We start from the raw sequence: 23,368 nt of genomic DNA, 5'->3' as shown, positions 1-23,368 counted from the left end.
CCTGCCAACACAGGGGCTCTCCTCTCCAGGCATCACCCGGACCTCATTACCTGCCAGAGGCCCCAGCTCCTGATGCCATCGCATTAGAGGTCAGGGTTTCAATCCAGAGTTTTGAAGGGACACAAACCTCCAGTCCATGACAGTTGCCCATTCCTCCAAATCAGTGGTGCTAATTAAGGGTGCTAATTATTTAGGCAAAAATCGGATAAAATTGTCTCAGAGCTTTGCAGTAAACCAAAAGTCTCTAGAGATTGTGGCATAAGAGAAGAATAGGCAGCCCCTTCCTGTTTCCTGCATGAGCATTTCTGCAGACACGTGGGATAGCTCTTCTGTGTGTGAGTGAGGGACCTGAGAAGTATCAGGTCACAGGAGCTTGGCAGTGTCTCAGCCTGCAGGTTCATGGTACCTAGCAAGCGCTTACCCACTACCTCTAGTGTGGGACCTTGGACAATGTGCTGTGACACGCAGACGTCAAAGAGAGTTTGCTGCTCCATTTCTGGGGAGAAACAAGCCGCCTTCCTTCCGGAGGTTAAGGAAGAGCTGAAGGAAGCCCTCCAAACCAGTTTTTCGTATCAGTGGAATGTTCTTAAGTCTGAGGGTTGTTTCAGAAGATGTCTCGGTGAAGGTAACATGCAACCTTCCATTGGGAGGTAGTCCCAGATTAAAGTTTCCCATCAGGAGGAGCCATATTAAACTTTCTGGGGATTAGAAGTATGAATCAATTGAGCATACTTCCCTATGTTTTGGGGTTGGATAAAAATAGTTCCTTTTGGGGCACCTGGGTGGCTCAGTGGGCTAAAGCCTCTGCCTTTGGCTCAGGTCATGATCTCAGGGTCCTGGGATCGAGGCCTGCATTGGGCTCTCTGCTCAGTGGAGAGCCTGCTTCCCTCCCTCTCTCTATGCCTGCCTCTGTGCCTACTTGTGATCTCTCTCTCTGTCAAATAAATAAATAAAATCCTTTTTTTTTTTTTAATTCCTTTTATTTTGCTTCTTTGTGTTGGGGGAAAGAAGGAAAAAGGCAAATGTTACGGAATCTCTGAACCTCTATTGCTGAGAGGATGCCTCCTACTCTAAATCATATTTCTTTTGGTTTTCAACAGCCAAGCAGGTTGAATATCTGGTCAACGAAAAGCACATCTACCTGCTGCCAAGTGGTCGGATCAACATGTGTGGCTTAACCACGAAAAATCTAGATTATGTGGCTACCTCCATCCATGAAGCGGTCACCAAAATCCACTGAAGAAGCAGCACCCGAACCAGCACCACCAAAGCGGCCCTCTGTCCCGTGTGTTCCCTGCCTGCGCCAGCCTCGCTCTGTGTGTTGTGGATAAGAGACTCTGGAGGACTGGAACCGGCTCTGGTGAGGTGGCCTCTGGTTAAGGCGGCCCCGCACAGGGCAACATCCCTTGTCAAGGAATGGGGGCCTGGGATCAGAGCCTCTTGGGAGGCCAGAGTAAATCAGGTTTTTATTTAAGAAGAATAAAAAGGTACTTTGATCATGAGAGGTAGTTATCTTGCTCCCTCACTAGAAGCCAGAATGTTACCTCTGTCGCTCCTGTGCTTCTGTGTATTGCTTGACTCTGCACAAAAAAATCCTGCCCCAAAGATCAAGTTGTCTGAAGAGCCAACTGTGATTGTGAGTGTTGGCTGTGTCATTAAAACTTGTCATCTCCACCCAGAGTGTCTGTCTCCTGCTCTTCCTCTGTGGCTGTGTTGTCCCTAGCCTTAAGCTTTAGCTCTCTGGGGCGAGCAAGGTAAGAGGTAGCTTTACATCTCTCTCTCTCTCTCACAGACACACACACACACACACACACACTGAAACAGAAGTTTTACACAACAGTATTTACCCTTGCTGTGAGCAGTGTGTCCTGATAGTTTCTGTCCTATTGGGTTCTGTTTCACTGAAGAAATGAAAGTTGAATTGAGACCCGTGGAATTGATTTTGTGATCCACTCATGGGTTGCAAGCCATAGTCTAAAGAGAATGCTCTAGAGGAGTTTGCTAGTTGCTTAAGAAAAAACTAGGAGGGGACAGTACCTTGAAGGGGGCAAAAGAAGTCTGAGACTGTAAAGCGGGTGTAGCTCTCCCCAGCGCAGACCTACCCCACAAAGTCTTGGTTCTTAGTATTTCATTTCTCTTGTTAGGGAGAATTTAATTTTTTCTCTTGGAGGAAGACTTTGATGAAAAAAAAAAAAAAGGTTAACAGCACTTCTTTAAACCAAAATGTCCCTACCAAAGTGCTAAAATACTTTTTTGTGTTAAAAAAAAAAAAAAAAAAAAGCCCCAATCAAGGATAATTGGGTCCTCCTTCTATCCAGACACATAGGCTGGTGTTCCCCCTTAGTGTTCTAGTCCCCTCCGTGCTCACGTGAAAAAAGTGTTTTGTGTTGGGTTTGCGGAGAGCTGGGCTTCAGGAGTTGTCCGGATTTCTTCACCACGGTCGGTGTTCATGGGGCCTCTCATACAGGTGCGCACCGCGCACTCCGGGAGGCAAGACTGTTCCTTCTGTGATTCGTCTCCTCAGACGGAGGGGTGCTCCCACCACCAGACTCTGCTACTTGCCATGTAACCTTAATCACTCAGAGCCTGTTTCACTTAATCACTCAGAGCCTGTTTCGGAATCTAAACTTTGCAGGGTGGTTTTGAGACAGAAACAAGCAAATGTGTACCTAGCACAGTACTCAGGCACAGAAAGCCCTCACCAAAACAACTGCTGCTGGGTAGCAAACTCAGGAGGCTCCTGGGAGGAATCAGTAGTTGTCCATAGGCCACCCATTGACCTTGACCTTGGTAGGGGTTTGAGAAACCCCTGATAGGTATCAAATTCCAGCTTGCCTTCCACAAAGATACTACTAGATGCCCAAACACACCTCACCTGCCTAGTTCTCGCCTCCCGCTGGTATTGGTTGGCTTAACATTGACCCATATGCCTGACCCACTCCCTGTGACTTTTCCAGCCTTTGGCTGGAAATCAAAGGAGTTGTGGCACTTTGGTTCCTCTCCAGTGGGTCTGGGGAAGCGAGGCAGTGTGCCCAGCACATTGCTTCAGGGGCTGGCCCCCGAGACCTTGAACTTGGAAGGTGCCCAGTCCAGTTCCTTTCCCATCACGTGGATTCAACAAATGCCAGCCCTTCTCGTTACTTTTTGTCCTCATTCACACTCTGGCTGCTCATTTGAGTTTTTCTGTTTTAGTGCTGGCATTTGCTGCAGTAAAACGTTACCCATCTGGGGCCCAGAGTAGAATGCAAGGACTTTCCTGTAACTTAAGCCGCAGCTTCACACCTGTCCTTGAGAACTGCACCTCCTCAGCAGGTGGGCCGCAGCTGAGATATTATCCCTGTGCTCCACTGGACCTTCATCAAATGTAAAACCACATCAGAACTGAGCTCTTCTAAGGGCGAGAAAAACATTCCAGGAAAAGCATTTTCATTTTATTTAAAAATTTACAATTTATTAAGCCTTCATAAATGCTTTATTTTAAAATCCTCTTTTTTTTTTTAAACTTTTTTTTAACCTGAAGAAAATCTTGAATGGAGCAGGGAATGGCGGGGAGGAGTGGTGACAGGCTCCTTTGGGAATTTGCAAAGGATGGATGTAATGCAGCAGCAGTGGCCTGAGCCCCGTGGCCTGAGGGGTCATGAAGATTAGCCAGTCAGGCCCTGTCCGGCCAGTGGCCAGCCAGGCCAGAAGACTGCATGATGACAGTTCTTGTTGGAAACTCACTGTTGGCCAGTTTGGGTCTCAGGTGCCCAGCATGGAGGGGCTGACGCTTGGCCTATTCCTATTAGGTAGGAGCAGGTGTTGGGGATGGGTGGCAGCTATGGGGTTCTCTAGGGGTCATGCACTGCTGAGCCTCAGGGAGAGTCGGGCACGGGGAGAGAAGTCAATCATCCATTGCAGGAAAGGGCATCTCCAGCTGGAAAGTCCTTCCACGTGCTGTGGCCCTCCCATCTGCAGCACCTGCTCTGGTTGGTGGGGAAGAGGGGACAAAATTACATGGGGGCATGGTGACGGTACCCTGGGGTGTGCCAAGGCTTTCCAAAGACCTTCACTTCTTGGCAGGTGCTAACTTTCCCCATTGGTTCGATAAACACTGGAGAAGACCGCTTGTCTCTCAAAGTCTGTCTCGGACTGGCCCCTATTCACTTCACTCTGCATTGCAGAAACTTCGGCCTGAAAGTTTCACTAAAATAGTGGTTTTTAACCCTTTGTGGGTCTCACACCTTTGAGAATCTCCTGACAGCTTTAGCCCTCTGGACAAAACAGGTAAGAACACATACACTAAACTCTGACAGTTAAATTAGGGGTTTCACAGACCCTCTGAAGTCCAATAATGGACCCACCTGGGGTGACCCCCAAATTAAGAACCCCTGAGTTAAAGGTGCCTTTGGGTTAGCATTTTCTTTTGAGATGCAAATAACCCAGAGGAATTATCAGTCCCCCCCCCCCAACCCTTGTGATTACTGATTGAATGGGTATGGGGGTGTGACATTAAAGGTTTTGGGGGAAGGCAAGGTAAGCCTGGTAAAGATTTGAGAATGGTTTGGAGATTGAGCAGGCAGAATGGGATCACTGGATCCCTGATAGAGGGAACTCAAGAGATGGGAGACAGGTGTCCCAAAGACAACCTTCACTTACTCCCACATAACTCCTGAAGGTTTGTCGGAGGTGTGGTTAGTGAGCTGAATTTTAGTATTGAAGTAGGTATGGCGTCATTCTGCCATCTGGTGGTCATACTTGGAATTGCATCTGCTCTGACATCCGGGTGAAAAAAGAGATCTACTAAGTTCTTAGAATAAAGTACCCTTAGCTGACCTGCTGGGGTGGAGGAGTAAGGGGTGGGGTGGAGTGGAGGGAGCGGATGAAACAGAAGAGCAATTCTCCAGTGTTCCCATGTAATGCACACTGAAGTCCCATGAGAGTTTGCATCCTTCTTGGCTGACCTGGGCACTCTTTGGTTTGTCATGGCTAAACTTGCTTCAACAGCTTAGAATTTTTGTACGTAAGTTTCTGTTTGTTTGCTTTGATTTCAACTTAAAACCTGAAGTTCCATCTCTGGCTCCCAGTCTGGTCTCTGTTCTCTGCTGCTCCTCTTCCAGAGCAGATTTATGACTGGATGGAGAACTGCTAATTGGGAGCCAAAAAGATAACGTCCCTGGGAAAAAACAGTGACTTGAGGTTCCATCTCGCGGTCTTTCCATTCCAGCCAAGACACACTTCCCTGGCTGCTAGAACCCTTATCTAACAGGAAACTGGTCACCGACAGTTTTCTGTTCTGTACCATCCCATGCCAACATAGCCGGGTCCCACTGCATTAAAGTCCTGGAGTAAATCTTGGGGCATCTCCTGCACTGACGTTCACACCTGCTTCTCCACTGTCTCCGTGCCCGTCCACCGGTGGCACCTTCTGAGCTGAGCGAAGCATGAAATATGGCATCAGGGGATCCCAAAGAACAAAAAAGGAGTCAGGGGTCCCAGAGTGGCATTGTCAGCTTGGGGTCATTTCTCCTCCAGTCCCGGACTGTACTGTGGAAAAGACCATTTCTAGCATGTTCCACCGGAGGCATCTCCATCCGTCATGGCCACAGCAAGGTTCTGAGTCAAAGTGGAGGCAACAAGGGGGAATCTGCCAAGCTGACAGCGAGGGGTGAGGAGGTGGTAAGGAAAGCAGAATGCTCTGTCACCTGTGGGAGGCCTCGGGAGACGCAGAAGATGGGAGGGTGGGTTCTCCCTCAATGCTGAATCTCACATTCCCAGCAAACACTCGGCACCGTCATGTGATCAGAGGCATTAAATTGGAGTTCTCCTCAGAGGCTCTCTCTCCATCGGGTGACCTCTTCCGTTTTCGACCACCTGGAAAACAATTTGTAAGGGTCACCTTCTGGCCGGGAAGAGGCAGAAATGCAGACAAAGCCCTTGACAGTTTGGCAGGAAGTAATCTGCATGGAATCCCGGTGCAGGTATCAGCATAGGTACATCTGGAAGAATAAAGGCAACACTTTTCTACCTAGATAACACCTCCAAAAAGCCAGGCTAGTATCAGTGGAATGGAGATTCTCCCCCAGAGGTTTGAGTGAAGCCCACATAATGCCTCAGGATCATCTCTCCATCCCCTGAAGGCCTTGGCCCAACTCACAGTCAGACACCTGAGAGAGGATTGGTCTTCCGGCCTGTGATGTTCCAGGAGCCAGGGTTTTAGTGGGTGTAGCTGGGAGCCATGCCCACGCATCTACATTCTGTAGCTTGGAAACAACCCTCTTGCAATGAGGCAGGTGGGATAATCCCATAATTGTCCTCAAGGATGGAGAAGTCCGTCCCCAGCTCTGTTGTTTTTAGGAAGGAGTATTTTTTACCTTGTTCTATCTGCTATCGACTTCCTTCGATGAAGGATATTGCTTTCCTTGCTACTAAGCCTCCTGGACACAAATTCTTTCTTTAAAGGATCAGACAGTAAATCTTAGAGGTTCTGCAGGCCACCTAGCCCCTGCTGCAACCGCTCAATGACGCCATTATGACCATAGATAACAAATGGGTCTAGCATCCAATAAGTCTTGATTTATAGGACTCTCTGATTCACAGGCAGGAGAGGGAGGTCAGGATTTGGCCATGACCATGGCTTGCAGACCCCAGTCCTAGATAACCACCAGCTAAATGGGACACATCCCCAAACTCTCAAGGGCACAGTACTGGTCCAAGCCCAGTTATGGATTTTCATGGGTGTACTCATCAGGTTCCTGCAAGGAGTCAACGGTTCCTCCTCCAGGAGTGATGTCCTAACATGCTTTTTCTAGTGACCAGGTGGTGGGAGTCCTTCATCCGGGCAAAGAGCTACTCACTCAAGGTTCTCAGCAGCTTCTTGCCCACGGTCTCCTCATAGTCACTACTGCAGGGGCTTGTCTCTGTGTCCAGGTTGATATTACAGCATTCACTGTCTGACGCTGAGAGAAAGGGGAGAAGAAAGAACTCAGGTCTTGCCAACACCCAGGGAGCTAGGAAGGGTGACTCTGGCTAATGCTTCTTAGCAGGTAGCAGTTCAAAACCAGAGGCAGGGCCGTGGTGGCTGTGACAGGGAGGGATGCCCAGGGAGCCGTGGGCTTTTGTCAGCCAGCAAGGGGTACTTCAGGGCCACAAAAGGAACAAAGATTTCAGGAGTGAGAATCCAACTATCCAAACGTTCTTTGGCAGGAGAGGGGAGACGAGGACAAGATGTTCTCTGTTCAGTATCTTTGCCAGACCCAAAGCATATCTGAGGACTCTGGAGGTGGGGTATCACCTTCTAATACTTGCTCAGACCCGGGAGATCATGGGACTCAATAATAATTAAACACATGTCTCTAACACCTCCCACCGAACCCAGTGGGGGTTCAGAGGCACAGAATCTCAAAGCTAGGAAGAGGCCCAGGCCCTTAATGCCCATGAGGTAAGGACCTGACCTGGGAGGCAGAGTGGGGTGGTGGACACTTCTGGGGGTGCTTGCTTCAATGCAGTGTTATAGACCAGACAAGTCCCTTCTCTAGGCCTCAGGGTCCTCACACGAGGTCCCTGTATCACACAAGGCGATGGACTAGACGAACTCCAAAGACTATCTTCTCCATTCTTTTGTCTTTGATACAATTTCTTGCTACATGCTTTAGCCACTAAGTTCAGTGTGCAAGGGAGAAAAAGAACATCCGTTCTGTATTCAGGTCTTGGAATGGTGACTCTGTATGTCCCAGATACTCTGAATTAGCCACAAGTTCAAATATATTGGCTTACTGACCACAAAAATGAAGAGCACTTGTTGGATCATTGCCCTGGACTTGAGGGGTCTCAGACTATGGACTGGAGCAGGTCTAGGAGGCCAGGTGGGGTAACTGCTGCCCTGCGAGGACGGGTTGGGGGGAGCACAGGCGGGCTGCAGGCTTGGAGAAGTAGATCTCGGCAAGGCAGGTACAAGAGGGTGTCAGGACTGGTGGGTCGCTGGGAGCTCGGAGCAACACCACCGCCAAGATGGAAGTGTTCAAAGTCTCAGAGGGAGGGGATAGGATCTCAGCGTTCAGGACAAGTCCTACAGATCACCTCCGGCCCAAAGCAAGGGAAGAGCCCTGTCAGTAGGAGGAACAGCTGACTTCAGTCTCCTCGTGTGTAAGGCAGGTCTAATGAGAACTTCCTACTATGCCCAGAGCCTGGTACCAAGCACTATGAGATGCCCTCTGTATTTGCTATCTCATTTATGCCCAAAGCTACTTGATGATCTGGCCACCGTGATTTATATCTCTTAACATAAGGAAGAAACTTACCTATTAAGATCAGATCTTCCTGGGAGAATGGAGGGAGGGGCCTGAGCAGGGGCTGGAGCTCGGGGCGTGTGTGTGTGTGTGTGTGTGTGTGTGTGTGTGTGTGTGTTTCCCTTCCCCCGCTCCCTGTGAGAGGAGGTGGGAAATATCACATGGGGGCTGGTGTCCCTTGCCCGGCTCTCCCCGGGGCCATCCCAGAACCCGACAGTGAGGACCCTGATTTCCCTCCCTGACCTGCTGTCGTAGGAATGGCTGCAGAAGACAGTGAGAGCTGCTGAGTGCTCTGCTCCTCGAGGTCTGTCATTTCCTCCTGGGTGAAGGCCATCTCCTCCATCCTCAGGTACACAACCTCGCCGGGGCTTCTCAGCCCATCTGAGCGGCTGCCTGGGGAGGACAGCAAGTGTGTGACCAGCCTGCTTCGGAGAAGATCCGAGACTCCAGCTGGCCTCGGATGGCAGCTCTGGGCAGGGGTGAGGGAGGAAGGGGGGTTGCTGCGCTCAGCTCCGGCCAGCCCACCCACCCGACTTACACGGTAGGCTGTTCCTGTTGCTCAGGAGGGTGATGGCAGGGTCATCCTTGGGGGTCTGGGGCGTACCCCGGGTCGTAGGGGCTTTGGTGGAGTCTCCGTCAGTGAAGGCCTCCATGTCAGGGGACTGGGGTGAGCTGTCCATGTGGCAGGCAGTGAGTGCATTCTGGTACTGCTGCCGTGTGATCTGGAGGAAAGAAGCAGAGTGGGAGGAAGCTCAAGAGGACGGGGCAGAGTCCTCTCTGGATGCGGTCAGCTTCTCCCAGCTCGGAAGCAGCTCTGCTAGGGTGTGTTGGAACCCCTGGCCTCTGTGGTCTAGTATCCATGAACTGGGTCCCTTCTCAAGCCATACCAGCCTAGAAGTTGAGGGACAATGTGTCCCCGCTCTCTTTTTTATTGGCTCTGGGCTCCTCAGTGCACCTGGAAGAATTAAACCTTCTCCTGAGACTCGGGAGAGGATGGAGGGTACCCTCAATTTAGCAGGGGAGCTACCCACAGACAAGTTTTAAATGCATGCAATTGCCAAGGGCCCCCATCCTAAGGATCATTTAGGGACTATGGGAAGGACATTCTGTTGCTCTGGGTCCTCCCGTCAGGAAGCTGGAGGCTGAGGCCCCAGAGCACACGGGCATTTCTGATTTGGACTTGGGCCACGGCCGGATGTGGGCTCCTACTCCTGTGTGGGAAAAGTGCACAGCAGAGGTCTCTCAGTTGCCTCCTCAGATCACAGGAATCTTACTCGTGATGTTCCTGATGTATCGAGCCTCACCTACAAATAGAAGCATCTAGACAGTCAGGCTTAGCCAGAGCAGAAGGGAGCTTCCAGAACTCCAGGCAGGAAAAGTATGGATCAAATGTCTTTTCTGGAATACGGAAAGGTTTATCGGTCATTCCTGTTCTCTGGGTGTATGTCTGCCTGATATCCTGGTTTCTGGTTAAAAAAAGGGGGGGGGCTGCTTTCTGCACCACCCAATATGGAAACGTGATGCCATTATTCAGTGAAAGGTCCCGGGTGAAAAGTGAAAATGGCCCATAGCGGTACATCCTTCCCATGTACCACAGCCCCTTCAGTGTTTTCCTTCTGTCTTCGCTGCATTTAGCTAGACAACTGGCAAAACTACAAACTGTTCATAGTCCTCCTCTTTCCTTTAGCGGGCAGGATTGGGATTACATGTGGGAACAGGAAGGGTGTGCAGCTGGAAACAGGGGAGGGAATGGTTAAGATTTCCACTTGGAACAGAGGTTGCTAGAAGCTGGCTTGGTATCTGGCAAGAGCTCTTCCGACATCGGCCCCTCGCCAACTGCTTACTCCTCAGCACCTGCTCCCAGGTCCCCGTTTCCCCACTGGCTGGAATGCGCCCTATGTCTGGCCATCCTGGGGTCTGTGGGTGATGGTAGAACCCAAGGCCAAGAGTCAAGCCTAGACCACTCTGTCCTCACATGCTCTGGGTTGACTCTTCCTCACCTGGGGCTCATCTCACTTCTGCCTTCCTCACACACCGGCTTTCCTCGTTTCTTTGCTGCACGGGCGGGTGCTCTGATCATTTTTACTGAATAGGTGAGTTAATTTGTCCTGCTTTATTATCCTCTGATGTTCTTCCTACACTTTCTAGATCTTATGGTCTTCCAGTTCCTCCAGGATGTTTTAAAATTTAGTGCCCATCCCAAATGTTTGACAACCATTTTCACCGAAATACCTCCACAACCGTTTAGGCAATGAGCGTTTCCTCTTCATAAAGAGAAATGTTCTATTTTCCCTCAAGTTGGGAACGCACTACTCTGTTGGACATTATCCATCTTTCCTTCTCTAACAGACTTCGGGATATCTTGCATGCAGATCAAGCAAATTCCAAGCACAACTAATCAAACTGCAAAACACCTATTAAGAAAGTGTCTTTCTGCGATTCTTATAGGACACACACATGCAGAGATCTAAGCTTCTAGCCATACTATTGTCCATTAGAGGGGACAGAGTTCTCTTGATGGTTTAAAACCATGACTCTCAAACTTCAGCATCAAGATCACCTGGAGGGCTTGTTAAGGCAAGATTGCTGGGCCCCACTGCTCATGTTTCTAATGCACTTGGTCTGGGGCGGTGCCCCGGGTGGGCACTTCGAACAAGTTCCCAGGTGATGCTGACGCGGCTGCTTTAGAGACCACACTCTGAGAACCAATGACTTAAGACCTGGTTAAAATCAGACACAGTCCTTCTCAGGTTTTTGCTTTTCTCCATTTAAAGGAGTCAAATGGATAAAGTGGCAAAGCGTTGACGGGCATTGATATTTTTCAGGTCAAAAGGATATGTTCTGTGTATTAAGGCATGTAACAACTGGGGTCTCCATTTAGCATCTAAAGTCTTCAGTAGATTCAATGGGATTGCCGACTTTTGCAGGCCCCTCTGTTGGGAAGTGAGAAGAGAAGTCAGGCTCTGAAATTTCCCCAGGAGATGTCAACTCTGAGCCTACCCTCAGTCTTAAACCTTATCTTGAGTCAATCATACAGACCATCAGGCATGTGTTAGAGATTTCACCACCAACGGCCTGTCATGCAGCCCATGCTGATGGTTCAGGGACTTGCAGTGCTGCAGAGAAAGGATCAAAGCGACATGCTAATTATTCATACCTCCTGGGACAGTGCTTCTCAACCTTGGCAGCACATTAGAACCACTTGCGAAGCTTTAAAATATCCTGAAACTCTGGCAACACCCTTAAGCAATTATATCCAAATCTCTGAGAGTGGGACGCAGACATCAGGAGCACTTCAAGCTCCCCAGGTGATCCCAGTGCACACCATGGGTGAGAATCACAGCTCTGGACTCTTGGAAATGCCCCCTGTAATCAATTATTATCTTGGCTCCCCTTGATAATTGCCTTCACTGATGTTCAACTTTCCTACTGGACCCCCAGCTTGCACAGAGGCCTGAAATAAGAAACCTCCATATGAAGAACAGAAACTCTGGCAAAACTACAGATGAAGCCAATATGTATTACTTTCTGATGCCTTCCATAGTTGTATAGAAATCTGTTGGATAAGCCCTTCAAGAATTACTGCCAGGAAAAAGCTCCTTTCTATTAAAAAAAAAAAACAACACAAAACAACCCTCCTTTCTATAGATAAATGATGTACTTCCTTACATCACACGAGAATCCAAATATTCCACTAGGTTTGCCCTCTTTGCTTTTATGACGAGGAAGCTCACAGATAAACTTATTTACTGAGAGTAACAAATTCAGACCTGCTAGCTTTTTCATCAAATTGCTTTGTAATTTTTTCTCATTTTCTTATTTAAAGCATCACTAGGTTAATTTTTTTTGGGGGGGGGAATCATATACATTGCTGGAAGTTCTATAAATATCCTACAGAATAGGACTGATACTAGGTGTTCAGATGTTGGTGGAAAGCCTAGCTCTATGTTACCCATAAGAGCTTACTTTTGCAGGGAGAGGTCGGGATATGAGGATGGAACCTTCCATCCATAGAGTGTATTATGGCCTACAGAGCACTGGGATTTGTGTTATCTCCTTTGCTGTTATAGTGTGTGAGAGTGCTTGTGATCCTGAGTGTGCAGATCAGAAAATGAGGTCCCGAAATGTCGAGGGATTGTCTAAAGTTGGACAGTTAGCAAGCTTTCAGAATCCCAGCCAGTGCACTGTCTCCTAGGCTGTGCACTGTGCTGGTCACTCTTTGGAGCCAAGGAGATGGAAGGGGAAGTGAGACGGGGGAATTCCAGAGGGGGAAACCCCGGAATCTCATAATGGTACCCCTGCAACCTAGATACCGGGATTTAAAGGACTTTGTTCTTGCTCCCCAGGGACAACCATCTCAGCCTGGGCTCTGGACACTGTGTGGCTGTCCCTGGCTGCAGGAGGCTTCTTTCACAGTCCTTTCGGGCAGGTGTTCCAGTAACTGCTTTGTAGGCTTGGGGTCTACAGGCATCTGATGACTGAAAGAAAGATGGGTTGTCATCAAACCCAATTCTCTAACATGCCCAGAGCCTTCCCCTAGGTGAAACTTTCTTTGGGATCTTGTAGCTTCTCCTGTCTTAAAGGACAGAACATTTTCCTAAATGAACCCTGCTAAGCTCAACAAAAGACTTGATGTTACTCTTTTTGGGTCAACAGTTCGTTTAGATTTGTCTTCTAGTTTCGTCCCAGGTTCGCCACTTTCAAGCTGGGCAACCTTGGCCAAATCATTAACCTCTCTGAGCCCAGAACAGAGGCCCAGAGATTATGAGATAACATCAGTGAACATGTCATCCAGCTGTTAGAAATGACTGTTTTCAACACGTCCACATACATCTCTCACAAGTTAACTTTATCATGGGCATACACCTCAAAGAAAGGGGTCAAACCTACCCTCTCATTATGTCTAAATATTGGACGGCACATCATGAAGTAGGTGGGGGCCAGGGCCATGATCCCTCTGCCCCTGGAGAAGGAGTGAGTGGAGGGGCTGCCAAAGCAGGACAAGATCTTAGGAAAGTAAATCCTTAACTAAGAAAATAAAGCAAAAGACGAAGTAGAGGAAGGAAGGAGATTCCAAGTGGGAACAATGAAAAGAGGAAGAGAGAGAGAGGAGAGACAGTGAGTGAGGAAAGACAGGAGGGAGGGAAAAAGAAGGGGGTGTGCTCTGGTTTGACTGAGATGGATTTGGGGGTTCAGGGCTCCGATCAGCTGCTGCATTTGCTGTGGTCCCTAAGCCAGAAGCCTCTTGGGAGTGTTGCAAAGTGCTGTATTTTGTTTATTTTTGGAAAGGTTCTGTCCAGGCTGCATGTGCAGTGAGCCATACCCTTCTCTCTTGTTCTTTAGGAAAAGGGATGTCATCCTCCGGTCAGCTGGAATCGAGGATCCAGGAACTCTAACCCTCTTTAAGCATTGTTCTGGAGTAAGACAAGGAGCTGGGCATAAAGTATTGTTTCTGCATCCCTTTCTTACAAGGTACTGAGTTCCCTGACATGGAGGTATTCACACAGACATTAGATAACCACTAGTTGATGGTGTTAGGGGAAGATTCAGACGACCCCAGCTAGGACCCAGTATCAGTGGGCAGAAGCATGGCTCTGGGGGTGAGGGTGGGGGTGGGCAGTTGCCCAGTTCAGAGGCAGGGGCAGAGATTGGGAGAGGACCCACACTGTCGGTGGATGGTTGTGTTAAAGGAAAGGCACCATACCACGGGTTACCTTCTCTCTCTGTCTCACAACTGTGTTTTCACAATGCTTCCTCTTTTTAAAGTAAAAAAAAAAAAAAAAATCACAAGCTACTGCCCTGTCAACATGTCACCTTCAAAGAAATTGTTGACAAGGCACCACTCTAGAAAATGCATTCAGGAAACAGCCTCTCTCCAGCTGCATTTCTAGATTCAAGCGTTCTCCCGCCCAACCCCTTCAGTTCTTCTTCTTCTTCTTTTTTTTAAGTTTTAGTTTTGCTTCAAGCATGACTTTTTGTCACTTTGGTTCTCCTGTTCAACCATCTGAGAATGTCTTCCTCTCTGGCACGGTACCGTCCAACAGAAATAGAATGGGAGTCATACGGGTAGTTGAAAATTTTTCTTGTAGTCACATTAAAAGTAATAAAAACTAATAGGTGAAATTAACGTTAATAATGTTGCATTTAACCCAACATATTAAAAAAAATTCACTTCAACATGGAATCAACATAAAATTATGAATGGGGAACCACACATTCTTTTTTGTGTGTAAAGTCCTTGGAATCCAGCAGTATTTTATACTTACGGCTCATGGGTTTGGACGAGCCACGTTTCATGTGCTCGGCAGCTGCCTGTGGCTGCTGGCTCCCAGGCGGGACAGCAAAGGTCCAGCAGATCAACCTGAACCTCTCTGCCCAGTTTTGAGAACATGGACTTGCGTGGCCAGTGGTGCTCCCATGGCCTGCACACAACCACAGGACTAGCTCAGCTGCTTCTTCACTGTCCCTTGAATGCACCTGCCTACTTGCCTTCCACATGCCTGTTCATCAGTGTCCCTCCTCCTATTCCTTCCTCACCCTTAAACGCCTGGTACATTCTCCAGCAACATGGTGCTTAAAAGTATGAGCCATACGAATTCATAATCACCTGGGTCACTACAGCTTAACCTACATTTCTTCTCCGTAGCTAGATTTTAATCTCCTCATAAAGCAGAGGATAGGTTTATATTTCCTTAGAGTAGCCTGTAGTGTCTAGAACCATTAATAATGCTAATAAACACGTATTGACTCGTTCACTGAGGAAATCAAACCACTGCTCAAAAGGCAGTGTGTTTTTATTCTCTCTTTATCACTGTAGCTACAAGCATTTCTGAGCAATTGCTTGAGTTCAAATAGTCTTCTCTTACATGTGGCCAGTTAAGAACTCATGCAGCCACTAAATTACAAAGGAAATGGAGATCTGTTTATCTTGGGAATAACCAGAAGCAAGTGTGCCCTTCTGGACACTTTGACTTTGCAGCCAACGTGTTCAGAAGTTAATCTTCAACCAGGGTGCTGTCTCTCCTATGATTTTATGACGTTCATTCTCCAAAATACCATCCTGCAATTTAGGGATTCTGCCACCAGATGGTGATGGGGCATCTTGGTCACGGTCACACAATCAAGACCGTAAGACAGCTGCCAAATAGTCTAATAATGATATTTACAAAACACAATTTTTAAAAATTCATAAGGATGCTTTGGTGCCTCCATTCACAATTCATTAACTATGATTAATCACGGCTTCAATAGCTCTCCCAGATAATCATGAGACACCCCTTTCTATCTAAGTTGGTAATAAACTGGAAGTCAAATTTTTCCTGGACTTGATAATTGTTCTGGAACTTCAGTCTGTTGGACATGAAAAACCCTTGCAAAATCTTCCTGCAGCCCCTCACAGGGGCTTGGGCTGTGAGACCACCCCCCTCGCACAGTTCTTTATGCTGTGGTTACTTGTTTATCCTCTCTGCTCCCCCTCCCCCCAGCATGGAGGCTCTAGAAAGGCAAGAACTTACGGTCTTGTTCACCACAGTCTCCTGTCAATGCCGAGACAAGCACAGGGCAGGCCTGCGGTCAGTACTGTTGAGCACTTACTCACACTGTGACTTTCAAGTTCTTTCCCCACAAACCAAGTGACAAGGACTACAAACCAATGAGAGCTGACCTAGTAAAGCTTCTCCACTCCCATTTTTTCCTACCTCCACTGCTGAGGAAGGCCTGCAATGAGAGGGCCTCCGGGGAACCACAGGCTTCAGTTTTCTTTACCTTCCTTGTCATACAGGATTTGTTAAGTGTCTCCAGTCATTATAGACCCATGGGTATTGCTGGGTTAGTTCCCAAAGTCACTTCTCCTTGGGGCTCCTTCCGCTCTGATTTCCCACAACTCTCCCTAAAGCCTAGGGATTTGAGGGCTTGGACTCTGGAGACAGAGACCCAACTCTGAAGCTTGGCTGTGCCACTCACCAGCCCTGGGGCCTCAGACTCCTCAAGCTCCAATGTCTTCATCTCTAAAATGGGAATTACAGTAGGACCTACCTCACAGGGCGGTGGTAACACTAAGTGGATCAATCAGACAAAGGAACCACAGATCACATGCACAGAGTACCCCACAAACAGTTATCTCACCCTGCCCTCCAGGCTCAGATCCAGCCTCTGTTAACTTTCCATCCTTAGTTTTAGCTCAGGGTGTCTGCAAGGTTCTGGAACACAGAAAACCAGCCAGCGTACACTGCTATCAAATGATCAGAGCTTGTGTTCTGAACAGAAGGAGAGGACCTCCTCCTACCTTTGTGAATGATACATCTCTCGTAATCCAGCCTGCAATTTACCAAGTGAACTCATTGGGTGTTTTGTTGGACTTGGAGAAATGGGGCTCACTCCTGATCTCCCCCGCCCAAGCATGTAATGGTTTGCAGAATGCTAGCAAACAAAACAAATCAAACAAAACCTATCAAAGCAAGCAAAGGAAGAAACTCTAGAACGTTTCTGTGCAATCCCAATCCCAATGAGAAGTATAAAGAAAGAGCTCCCTTCCTCTTTAACTACAAGGTGTAAGCATCGCTGCTTCTCTCTCCGACCTGTGCCAAGTGATGCTCTACCAGCCCCGTGACGGCTAAGGGGAAGACAGTTACACAAACGGTTAGTGGTTAACCCACATGCCAAATTGCACTGGAGCAGTAAGATGTAGAAATACACCATTGTACGTCAAACCATAGCACAGTTTCTTCTAGACACTTGGTTTATTAATCACCTGCAAATTTATCTTGAAAAAAACAAAGCAATCTGGTGCCAATGGCAGGGGATCCAAAGGAAACAGTTCCGCTGGCAACTTGTCTCAGGCAAGCTAACGCCTTCTTGTTCTGTGCCTCAGTTTCCCCACCCATGAAATGGGGATCAGGATATCATAAACAAATGACAAATAATGAACAGTCATGAAGCTAACTGAAAACAGGGCCCTTATAAAGCCCGGGAACCACGAGCAGCCAGCGTTCTCGGGGAGCAGGGGGCACGGGGAGGCGCATCCCAGCCCGCTGGCTGGCTGGCTGGCTGGCACGGGGACGGTCCCCCGGGGGAGTTACCTTCACAAACTGCACGTCGCTCAGGATGTGCACTGAGTAGTCAGGAGTGTACAGGTTGTTGTTGCTGCCGCACAGCTGGGTGTTGCTGCCCCCAAAGTCACTGCGCTCGCGGTTTGGAGACTCGGAGCGGTTCAAGCCGCTGCAGCGAGAAGGGGACCGGTTTACTGCAGATGGTGGGGGAGAGGCCAGGGGACAAAAGGCAAGGACAGGTGGGCAGGGAGGAAAGAGAGGGGGATGGAAAGACAGAGACGAGGGGAGAGAGAGAGAGAGGTGTTTACTGAGGGCCGGAGGGACTTCTGGGCAACGCTAACCCCAGGTGCTAGACCCAGGCCCGCACCCTTCACAGCGGAGACTCAGGGCTCGGCTCTGCTCAGGCCCCTCCAGCTCCCCATACCCTGCACCTGGGAGGAGCTGGGCAGAGGTGGTCCGCAGCCACTCTCAGTTCAGGTCTTTGGACTAATGTCAGAGATGAGGACCATGCTGTGGGTGTGGGTATAGCTCCTCCTAAGCGAGAGACCCTCTGCCAGGATCTCAACTCTGCTCACAAGCCTCATTGTTCAGAAAGGCGAACGCCTTAGGTCTGAAGGCACAGACGACTGATCCTTGTAGTGGTGAGCAAGTTAGCAGGGATCACTCAGGTCTGCCCTAACACTGGCAGGACCCTGGACAAGCAGAGGCCCACAAACTATATGGGTACCGATTTGAGTCACATGAAGAAACTGTTAAAATTCGCTCCATCCTTGTCCTTGACAATTATGCTGGCATAACTTGGAAGGCAAGGTCCAACTCCTTAGGATTTCTGTTAAAGTGGAAAACATGATACAGGGCTGTATGGGGACAAACAGCCCCTGACCTAGGGGCTTCCCAGTCCCCTTCCCCTGGGGTGGCTTAGAGAAAGAATTCCGGGGTTCCTCCATCTGAATTGTGGTTCAAGAGGCAGAACACAGGCTCTGGCCCCGTGAGTTCCTCACCCCACAGAAAGGGGTAGGACTGAGGAGGGCCAAAGTGAGGTCCTCTAAAGTGTGGGTCTAAGGCAGGACTCCATCTAGGCTTACACGAGAGCAGGGGATACTGGAATAATCCACAGGCATCCTAAATGTTCCGAGTCAGGGTTGGTTGGTTTGTTTTCCCATTTTCAAGAACCTTCTAGGGAAACTTCAATTAAGACCACGGCCCTTGGTTTCTAAAAGGATTATGTGAACTACCCTCCCTGGATCAATGGAAGAGAGGTTCTTCAGGTGACCCGAGCCTGATCTCAAGCACAGAATCAACCTGAGGGAGAGTGCCATGCCATGTTTCCTTCCCCAGAGGGGGAGGGGCGTGCTGCGAGCTTCTCGGAACACAGACTGAGTTCAGGGGCTCCAGTGCGGAGTCTGGCTCCTCAGAAATTCCGCTCCTGTGCTTTCAGGGGAGAACCCCGGGAATTCAATCCTGTCTCAGGAGGTAACGGTGCCATCAGTCAAGATAATTGATTAGCATCTATTTGGAGCGAGTCCTTGAGGGTTGATGGTGTGTTTAGCTGCAAGCTGTTACCGTTGTCTGGCAAACCACACAGTGGAAAGGGTAAAATAACAACAGGCAGCATCATTTTTCTCTTTAGAACCATAACAATCGCTACCTTGATAGGATTATAGAATTAAGGATTCTAATTCCAGTGTCCTCGTCTCCCAAAGTGCCCCTCACGTATACTCCATTACTTCTGCCGGAAACCTGGGGGGTGCCCCCAGACCCTTGCTGCTCCCCCAGCCCCATACCAGGCCTTCTCACCTCCACTGTGGACATAAGCCTGTTGGTCTCTATCTCTGTCCCCCCCAAGTCCCAATTCCCTGGACCCCTAAACTCCAGGGAAGTTTTGGGGACTTTTTGTCCCCAAAAGTCCCTCATGACCTGACTCCTGCTTTCCTGTCTGGTCTCATCTTGAGGACTCTCTTTCCCTCCCCTGCTTGCTCTGCTGCCCTCAATCATGCAAGTGTTCCCCCACTTCTTCAGAAGATGCCATTTCTCCTGCCCACCTCCCTCTACCTCCCCAGCTAAGACCTTGGTCATCAGGTCTCAGCCGAAGCTGATAGCTACCCTCTCTGAAGACTTTGGCTGTCCTAAGATTTCCCTGTTTTCTTCTATCACTGTCCCTTGTTCATTCCTTCAATGTACTTTTCACAAGTTTTAATTCATTATGTGTTTGGACTTGTGACATCTACTCAATTCAATGCTAAATTCCACGAGGACAGAGGTCTTGTGTTTTCTGGTCATTGTGGTCCACTCAGTATCTAGCACTATGCTTGGCCTAGAGTAGGTGCTCAATAAAAATGTAGAGAATGAATGAATCAAAACCTAAGCATCCCTTAAAGAGTTTTAATGTAGAACCTAAATTTTGTTTAAAAAAAGATTTCAGAGCTCTCAAAGCATCCTGGATGGGAAAGCCTTGCCTTTGCAACTTAAAATCATCCTGGGGAAGCTGACTTCTCCAAGAAACTAAGGGCAGAGAGAAGGACACTCCAACATTGTGGCTGGACAGAGTCAGAGAGTGTGCAGTGAGACTCAAGGGCACCAAGAGGCCTCGGGCTTTGGTACAGTAACTTGAGGAGAAGCCACAGGGAAAACCAGGACTTTGTTTACCTAAAGCACGTGAAACTGGGGATCCTGGCCTCAGGTCTCTAGGGCCCTACTTCTCCACTGGGAGATGGAGGGCCAGACCCTCTTCCACAGTGACCAAGGACTGAAGCCAGTGACGGTGCCATGGAGAACAGAGTGAAGCACCCAGGCGACTGTAAATGGCAGCAGTACTGGGCAGAAGAACATGCGTTTCACTTCTGGTTCTGGTCCCTTGAAAACAAGCTGGTGCATTCTTGGCTTGGCTAGACCCTTTGTGGTCTTCTGAGGTGGTGGCTGCCAAGTAAATCGATGGCACTTCCTCAGGGTAACTGCTGTGGAAAAGAGGGGCAGGCAGTTCTGCTGGAGGGTGACTTCTTTGTCATGTGAGTGGAATCTGGAACACCATACCCTGACCTGGTGGGTCTTGTCCTCAGCGCAGTTTGGAACCATCGAAGGGAGTATAAGTAGGGCCTGGGAAATAACCATCTCTCCCCGACAACCCTCCAGGGTTTTGCCTGGTGGGACACATGCTACATATATCCCATGTGTCCTGTTCCACCTTGTCATCCCTTATATCACAATCCCAGGCATATGCCAGGAGGATGGCAGGGAGACAAGGCTCTCTTGTGTACTAGACCACTTTCAGCCATAGAAGGCTCTGCCTGAATCACTTCCACACTCTGCTGGAAATAGAGGCCACAAACGCCTCCCCGTCCCACCCAGAGCCCTGGTCCTCACCAGCATGCCACTCTGCTGCCATTCCCAAGACCACACGTCAAATGCAAGTGACATCACTGTCGTGCTAGGAGGAGAAGTATTGTTGTGTTCTGTTTTTTCAAGTAAGAACAAAGCTATTGAAGGTTTATTCAGAATCCCAAAGGATTCCCAATACGAAAAGATACAACTGTCTTATAAAGGTCGGGCCTATAAAAGCAATTTTTCAAAGGGAAAAAAAAAAAAAAAAAGCCTCACTTCACAACAAAGGAAGTCCCAGCTCATGTGAGTGTTGTGCAACATCAATGTTTTCATGTCCCGGAGCCTGACATTCCTCAATAGGTAGGATGCTGATGACTCGGCATTTTGGTAATTGTGCACATACACTCAGAGGTTTTTGAGCAAGGGAAATGGAAATGCTTTTAATAAAAAAAGAGAAGAAATCAGTAACAGACGAGTGTCCCAGCAGCATGGCAAACGAATTCAAGTTGTATAATTCCCCTTGGCATTTCCTAAGAGCAGAGGCCCAGGCCGGGGGGGAGTGAAGTGAAGAGGAAAATGTGAAACTACAGTCAAAGAGGTCTAAGAGGGGGCAGATCCAACAGTGATCAAACTGACCACAGAATTCCCCACCAGGAGGTAGGCCACACTGCGGACATACCCCTTTGTCCCCTCTTCCTTACATCGCACCGTCAAGCTAGCCCTGGAGACTGGGTGGTGGGAAGCCGGGTTTTCTTCTCTAGACTCCGAGGTGCAGTGGAGAAGTGTGATAGACCCCTTTCCTTCAGCCTCTGCGTAGTCAGGCTGCAAGGGATATCTATCCTAGACAGCAAGTTGGAGATACTGAGGTTGGGCGGAGAAGATCCTGGGGTACAATTGGGTGTGGGGCGGGAGAGGGGGTAGAAGAGGATTTGACACTCTAACTGGGCCTGAATGGAATCTCCTGTGCACTGATAGGCATGAGGCTCCCTGAACCTACACACAGCTCTGTGATGCTTGCCTCACTCATGACACCTGTACCTAGAGCAGAACCCATGATACAGGAGAATGCCCCACTTCCTGTTTCAGTCTGGGGATTTGAAGGGAAAGTAGGGTTCAGCGGCTGCCTGCTTCTATCTTTTGGAGCATCAGTGAGGGACAAGAGGGAACAGCCCTCTCGTCATAGTCACTGTGTCATGGGCCACCTGTGTTCTCCAAACTGGATGGGGGACCTTAATTACATAGGCCTATAAGAGTACAAACTAGGATTATTAAAATTCATCATTCTGGGGTAATATTCAACATCAGACAACCAAATGCCAAAAGCTCTCTGTCAAAGCTACAATGTAAACTCTGCAAATCAGCCCAAGTTAGGAGCCCAGATGAACTTGCTCACATTACACGGAGCTTTAATGGTTCCCAAATGTTTACGACACACAAGCCAACCCAAAGGAGTATTGCCACTTACCACATTTCACAAAGTAAAAGGATTATTTTTAGAGACTCCCTCTATATTCTGGGAGGAAACGGTCCCCATTGATCTCAAAGCACATTACAGATGTCATTTGAACACTGAAAAAGAATCACTGCTCCTGACCTCTTTCCTGCCTCTGTGCTTTTGTGGATTTGGAAGGACTGTCATGGGGAACTTGAAATCATCTCCACTGGGAAAAAAAAGGAATGAGTCTGGGGAGAGGGGATGATAACTGCAGTGGAGCTGTGAACTCTCAGTGGGTTGATCAGAAGTCTACTTTTTAAATGAAAGCACCTGCAAAGCTGGCTAATTACATCATACCCTGGAAGTAATGCAGTGCACAAAGCCACTCCTCTCTCCTTATTTCAAACTAAAGCTCAAATAGAAGGAAACTGCCTATGTATGGATAATGGTGGCAATCTTTGGTTCAGGGACTGCTGGCCTCAATCCACAGAGAGCACCATAATTCATTATCCTGACTGCTTTCAAAATGCTAGTAAGTCACAGTCCTCTAGGGGGCACAAAATGCCCATGTTCAGAGGAGTAGCCAAGTCGAGGACAATAGAAGCAGGACCTAAGAAACTCAGATTCCATACATCACCCATCAAGACAAGGGCACTCCTTAATCCACATCACCTATTTTACCCATCTCCCCATCCCTTCCCCTCTGGGAACCATCAGTTTGAGTCTGTTTCTTGGTTTGTCTCTCTTTCTTTTTTGTCTTTGCTCATTTGTTCTGTTTCTAAAATGCCCCAGGTCACTATATTGTACACCTGAAACTAAAAGAACACTGTATGTTAACTATACTGGAATTTAAAACAACAAAAGAATTTTGCAATGTATACAATATATATTTATCAAATTATCACATACATCTTAAATTTACAGTGTTATATGTCAATTATGTCTCTATAAAACTGGAAACTTTGTTTTGAGTATAGTTGACACACAGTGTTACATTGGTTTCAGTTGTACCATTTAGTGATTTGACAAGCTACCCTCTATCCTATTACATCGCTATCAGTGTCACTGACTATTCCTTTTGCGTTGCTTTTTATTCCTGTGACTTATTCATTTCAAGTGAAAACTTTTTGTTAAAAATAAAAAAAGAATTGGAGAAATTAGAAAAAAAATGTAACAGTAAGAAAGAGAGAGATTTGGATTCCAGTCTTCATCCTTCACCTTCTCACGACACAGGTGATACTGCTGGATGGCTCAATGTTTTCAGAGGCTGTTTCCCTACTTATTGTTTTGCAATGTTAATT

General features: G+C 48.2%; 2 protein-coding genes across 3 annotated transcripts in view; one reads left to right on the top strand and one right to left on the bottom strand.

The window, feature by feature from the left end:
• The window catches only part of GOT1 (glutamic-oxaloacetic transaminase 1), a 29,768-nt gene extending 28,094 nt beyond the window's left edge, over positions 1–1,674 (top strand). Inside the window, exon 9 of the mRNA XM_059398323.1 lies at positions 1,101–1,674. Coding sequence (XP_059254306.1) covers positions 1,101–1,240 — 140 coding nt within the window. The 3' untranslated portion in view covers positions 1,241–1,674. The remainder of the gene's footprint in view (positions 1–1,100) is intronic.
• A 1,754-nt stretch (positions 1,675–3,428) lies between these two features.
• The window catches only part of CNNM1 (cyclin and CBS domain divalent metal cation transport mediator 1), a 60,592-nt gene continuing 40,652 nt past the window's right edge, over positions 3,429–23,368 (bottom strand). For both annotated transcript variants that reach the window (XM_059398320.1, XM_059398321.1), the window contains 5 exons: positions 17,345–17,508; positions 8,806–8,989; positions 8,511–8,660; positions 6,837–6,938; positions 3,429–5,853 (listed from right to left, as the gene is read on the bottom strand). In XM_059398320.1, coding sequence (XP_059254303.1) covers positions 5,774–5,853; positions 6,837–6,938; positions 8,511–8,660; positions 8,806–8,989; positions 17,345–17,508 — 680 coding nt within the window. In that variant the 3' untranslated portion in view covers positions 3,429–5,773. The remainder of the gene's footprint in view (positions 5,854–6,836; positions 6,939–8,510; positions 8,661–8,805; positions 8,990–17,344; positions 17,509–23,368) is intronic.

This window comes from Mustela nigripes, chromosome 4 (genome assembly GCF_022355385.1).
Source record: "Mustela nigripes isolate SB6536 chromosome 4, MUSNIG.SB6536, whole genome shotgun sequence".
Classification (NCBI taxonomy): domain Eukaryota; kingdom Metazoa; phylum Chordata; class Mammalia; order Carnivora; family Mustelidae; genus Mustela; species Mustela nigripes.
Note: the sequence above shows the minus strand (reverse complement) of the source record. Positions and strands in the feature narration are given on the sequence as shown.